Source organism: Brassica oleracea, chromosome C3, assembly GCF_000695525.1.
Source record: "Brassica oleracea var. oleracea cultivar TO1000 chromosome C3, BOL, whole genome shotgun sequence".
NCBI classification, from domain to species: Eukaryota; Viridiplantae; Streptophyta; class Magnoliopsida; order Brassicales; family Brassicaceae; genus Brassica; species Brassica oleracea.
In genome coordinates this window covers 60,145,038-60,150,051 of record NC_027750.1, presented here as the reverse complement: position 1 = coordinate 60,150,051, position 5,014 = coordinate 60,145,038, and the positions used below count along the sequence as shown (strand labels likewise).

At 34.6% G+C, this 5,014-nt stretch overlaps 1 protein-coding gene across 1 annotated transcript; it reads right to left on the bottom strand.

Annotated features, from left to right (window-relative positions):
• Nucleotides 1-2,253: 2,253 nt before the first annotated feature.
• Nucleotides 2,254-3,357, bottom strand: LOC106333593 (transcriptional activator Myb-like). Its single transcript, XM_013772022.1, has 2 exons — nt 3,073-3,357; nt 2,254-2,967 (listed from the first exon to the last, which is right to left on the bottom strand). The coding sequence occupies exons 1-2, from the start codon at nt 3,230-3,232 to the stop codon at nt 2,372-2,374; spliced, it is 756 nt and encodes a 251-aa protein (XP_013627476.1). The 5' UTR covers nt 3,233-3,357; the 3' UTR covers nt 2,254-2,371.
• Between the last annotated feature and the right edge of the window lie 1,657 nt (nt 3,358-5,014).

Below are 5,014 nucleotides of genomic sequence, written 5' to 3'. Positions count from 1 at the left end.
CTAAAAAAACTTAATGAATAATACACAAATTCACATTTTTATAGATTTTTCTATGCAGACTTAATATTCAGTCTCTGAAGATCTAGACATTCGTTTCAGTTTACAGACGTAGACTGTCAAATAGGTCTACTCTTTGGGTTGGTTTTTGCAATTGACCATTTTACGGGTTGCTTTCTATAGTTGAAAAAAAGTTGTGATTTTGTACATGTAGACTTTCATTTCAGTCAACAATTTAAAAATGTTAGTTTTTGCAATTGACCAGAATTCATCCAAGATTTGACTTTCAGAACCAGACTTCATATGCAGTCTACATGTTTGAATTTTTTTGAAAGAGGTTAGTTTTGCAATTGACCAAGTTTGACTTCCAATCAGTAGATTGAAATGAACGTCTACGGGTGTGTAGACTTCTTGTGAAGTCTACTCTCAAATCCGACGGGTTGGTTTTGCATTTGACCAAAATAAAAAAAAGTAGACTTTATATGTAGTCTACATTTTTTTTTCTAAGATAAGAAGACTGCATATGAAGTCTACAATTTAATAAATTTTTGTTTGCTTTTTAAACTTTTTGGTCAAACAAAAAACTAACCTATTCAACGAAGTCAAAGTTTTGGTCAAATGCAGAACTGACCTTTTATAGACTTTGTTGGCAGTCTACATTTTGTAGACTTCCGTTGAAGTCTATTTTGAAAAGTCAAAAGTTCGGTCAAATGAAAAACTAACCTCTTTTAGGTAGACATCTTAGTAAGTCTACCGAAAGTTTTATTTTTGTTGTCAAAGGTAAAGACGGAGATTACTGGGGAAGTCTGCGTTAGAAAAAAAAATTGTTTAGTCAATTGCAAAACTAACCTGTGCGTTGACAAATAGACTGCATCGTAAGTCTCCACGGAGGCGTAGACATACAAAACAGTCTACCGTCGTGACACAGATCTGAAAAAGAACGAAAATCATGTAAATAGTTACCTCTTTCCTGTGTAAAGCTCGTTTCCAACCTTTTCAACCGTCCAAACTCCAAATATGAGCAAAGAGAAACATCTTTGACTATTCACTAATGAAGAAACTCGAAAATATGAAGTTTGTGATTATGAAAATGAAAGTTATGAGAGTTTTTTAGATTGAAATGTAGAGGAGAGGAGATGAGATGAAATGAGGTTTTTTTGGTTAGAATGAGAAAAAAAGTGGTTGAAAATTGAATTTCTTGAGCTTTGGAGCTTAAAAATGGTGGTTAATGGTGGTTGGAAAAATTGATGATGATGACATTTTTGTAAATAAGAAGAAATGGTTAGGGTGTATTTGGTTTTTTGTTAATTTCGAAATTAATAAAAAATAAAATAAAAATGGCAATTTTGTGAATAATTCAAAACCATAGGGATAGTATGAAAATTTTATTAATGAATAGTAATGACAAAATAAAAAAGGTTGATTTTGGGTTTGACTAGAAATTGTGGGTTAGTTTTGAAAAACACCGATAAAAATATGGTGTGCAAAGCTTAAGCTACGAATGGACGAAAAATAAATGTTTTTTCTGTCTCCTGTGTGTGTCTAATGATATGAAGAAAGATAATTCAATCATAATTAAAAAAGAAGTTTTACATGGTTTGGTTCGGGTAACATAGTATAACAAAGTATAGTTTTGTGAGTTTTTTGTTTGTAGATGACTAAAGTTTCTAGCTTTAAAAGATTAAGCAGTATATGTGATATGTCTCACTCAAATACTATTGAATTCATATAACTTGTGTAGTTTTAATATTATGCTTTTTGCAAATTATATATTGTTTCACACAGTCGCAAAAACTATATGATCAAACAACTAATATAGATTAAGAAATTGGTTTTAAGCACGTCCGTAAAGCCAGCTAGAATAAAACGATTAATCCATTTCTCCAGAACCATGCAAATATGTGTGTACGTAGCTAGTGACGATCTTAATGTAACTAACGCATTATAAATATCATATAAAACATGCTTTCTAATACAAGCTCCCATTTAGATACACAAATTTCAAGCTTTACAAGTTCTAATACATTAATTAGCAATTTGGTAATATATAAAATTAGTAGACTTGCATATATCCGTGTGTATAAATACGCCCTATAATATGCAAATACAGATTTATTACATGAATCAGTAAGAAACATCAAACCGTGCAGTATACTAACGATACATGTTTGTGTATATACCAATTCAAGTGCATGTGATATACATCTATAAAGAGACACCTAATAAATGATATGTAATTATGTATATATGGATGGATGGAAAACGAGAGTTGTAACTGATTTTCATATGAGATTTTAAGGAAACAAAAGGCTGAAAATGATACCTAACCCTAACGATAGATACCCTTAAGATCACTGAATTGTGACATTATATCCTAAGAAAGTAATCCAACTCCAAGAAAATCAATGAAAGTAACATTTTTCTTCCCACCATTATTTCCCATGGATGGTCCATCTTCACTTATTGAGTTTTTCTTATGATCTGGTGTAGCTGCCTGAAATTCGTAATTGTGATGATCCACCAACTCTTTAGACTTTATTCTCTCAGGATAAATGTCTTTTTGTAAATTTGAGATAGATGATGATCCAAACTGACCATCTTTAGGTGCTGGAACAAAAGTGTAAGGCCAGAGACCGCGACTCTTGTCCTTTTGATACGTCCATAACCCAAACTGGGATCTATCTAGCCTTGTAAGACTAGAACTGTGGCTCAAAATATTATGCCAACTTTGGTTGAACGTAGAAGTGGCCGTGGAAGAAGAGCTTTCACGTTTGCGTCTTGCCATGATGACATGGAAATGATTCTTGACAGCGTTATCCGTCCTCCCAGGGAATAATCGGGCAATGGATGCCCAACGATTCCCCTGGAACCGATGAGCTTGGAGAAGTCTCTCTTCTTCTTCCTCTGTGAAAGGTTTTTTGGTGATGTTTGGATCGAGTTGATTGTACCATCTCAATCTACAGCTTTTCCCTATGAATCGGTATCACACTCAATTATTTACAAAAACACATAGATCTACTAAAATCTTCATTAGAAAATACATATATGAAAAAGATGAAGATATGAATTTATTACCTGATCTTCCATAGAGATGTTGAGCAATGAAATTCCAGTTCTTGGGACCATATTGTTCCACGAGTTGCCGGAGATGATCGTCTTCGATAGGTCTCCAGTGACCTCTTTGACAACTTATTTTCTTATTGTCAAAACTATTGCTTCCTGTAGACATGTCCATGGATGCAATCTCTATCTCCACCTACATCAAACCGAGCAATTGTTGAGGAAAGATGAATAAGATAGATTAGTCTAAGCTGAAATGATAAAAATGATGAAAACTAAGACATAAGAAAGAAAAATAAAAGGAATATAAAAGAGAGGGTTGGTCTTGGTTCTCTTCTCTTCTTTAGGGTTATAGATGATAAGTCACTTTTATTCTTTTTACAAGACACCCTCTCATTTTTATATAGTATGCTTATTATTCTCATCTCTAATATATCTAATTTTCATAACAAATTTTTCGTTCTTATTATTTTTCCAAAATATTTTTATTTGGTTGGATTCCATCTTATTCTTCTGATTACAAATAGCGGAATCATTCGTAGTTTCGATGCAAGTAGCTTTAAATAGATTATAAAAAAAAAACAAATCACATGCCTTATTAAAAAAATTTAAAAGTAAAAGAGGCTAACTTTAAAACTTTGAAGTTTTACCATAATTTATTCTTCTTATCTACAACTCATACATACATGCACACATATTTGAAACCGAGTTAGATGTCACATGTTGAGTACCATCTTAAGAGATATATTGTTCTAGTATCTCACTTTGACCAAGTAAATGAGTATGGTCAAAATAGGGGGCACACAACTTTCTATAAATTCATGTATATATGTTAGTTTAATTATATAACCGTTTACAAATGCTCAGTAACTTTTCCAGCTTTCATTGCCTCTCTATGCATACTACAACTTTTTTGAGATTAGATATTTCCATCCGGTATACCATTGCTTTCGGTATTTTGCTTATAGATAGTTTGATGTGTCTTTTGAGATTTTACGATTATAGCATATATAATATGTAGATAATTAAACACAATGTTCAGATTCTCAATGTGGCATGATGCGGTCTGAACCAAGTTTGTATTTTGTGACGCATTGTGGATCCCAAGTTGAGAACCAGTGTATTTGTGAAATGTATGCGTTGTAATTCGGTAGAAACTGAAACTTTAGAGGCTCGGTGTTATAACTGACGTGAGAAGGAACAGATGCAGAAAAAGATGAATAAAAGCGATGTAACTACGACACAGATATTTAACGTGGTTCACCCCTAGGGCTACGTCCATGGGCGAAGAGAGATTTTATTATTGGAGGCGATATTGAGCTTACAAAGTACAAGTTTAGGGTTACTTCGAATACAAGATATATATAGTAGCATCTTGTATCTAAAGCCCTAGACTTTATGGACTCATGGGCCTAAGCCCACGATCAGATGTAACATCCATAATAACTTGATGCAACGCTCTTGAAGCAACCGAGTCGGTATGATATACGTGATGTAACATCCATCGCCTAGATGTAACATCCAGATTCAAGGCATATCAACAAATCTCTACCTTGACTTGAATCCTCCCAATAACAGATGTACCAGATGCACCTTCAAGTGCCAGATGTACCAGATGCGTTTCTCTGCGCCAGATGTACCAGATGTGCCATCAGTGCCAGATGTACAAGATGCACTTTCAAGTGTCAGATGCGCCATTAACGCCAAATGTACCAGATGCGTTCTTCAACGCCAAATGTACCATCGCTCTCTTTGCTTCAGATGTCCCTTCAGACCAGATGTGTTGCTATGACGAACCAGGCGCCCTTTAACGGCCAGATGCTCAACTAGAGCCAAACTTTCGTCCTCAGCCGGATGTCCCAACGGACCAGATGTCTCAACAGACCAGACGCCCCAACGGGCCAGATGTCCCAACGGACCAGATGCCCCAACGGGCCAGATGTCCCAACGGACCAGA

What these genes read in the sequence shown, in the direction of transcription:
- LOC106333593 (XM_013772022.1), bottom strand. Translation starts at nt 3,232, where the DNA reads ATGGACATGTCTACAGGAAGCAATAGTTTTGACAATAAGAAAATAAGT. An exon ending in ACATCTCTATGGAAGATCAG is followed by an intron (nt 2,968 to 3,072) that starts GTAATAAATTCA and finishes ACCGATTCATAG; the next exon opens with GGAAAAGCTGTAGATTGAGA.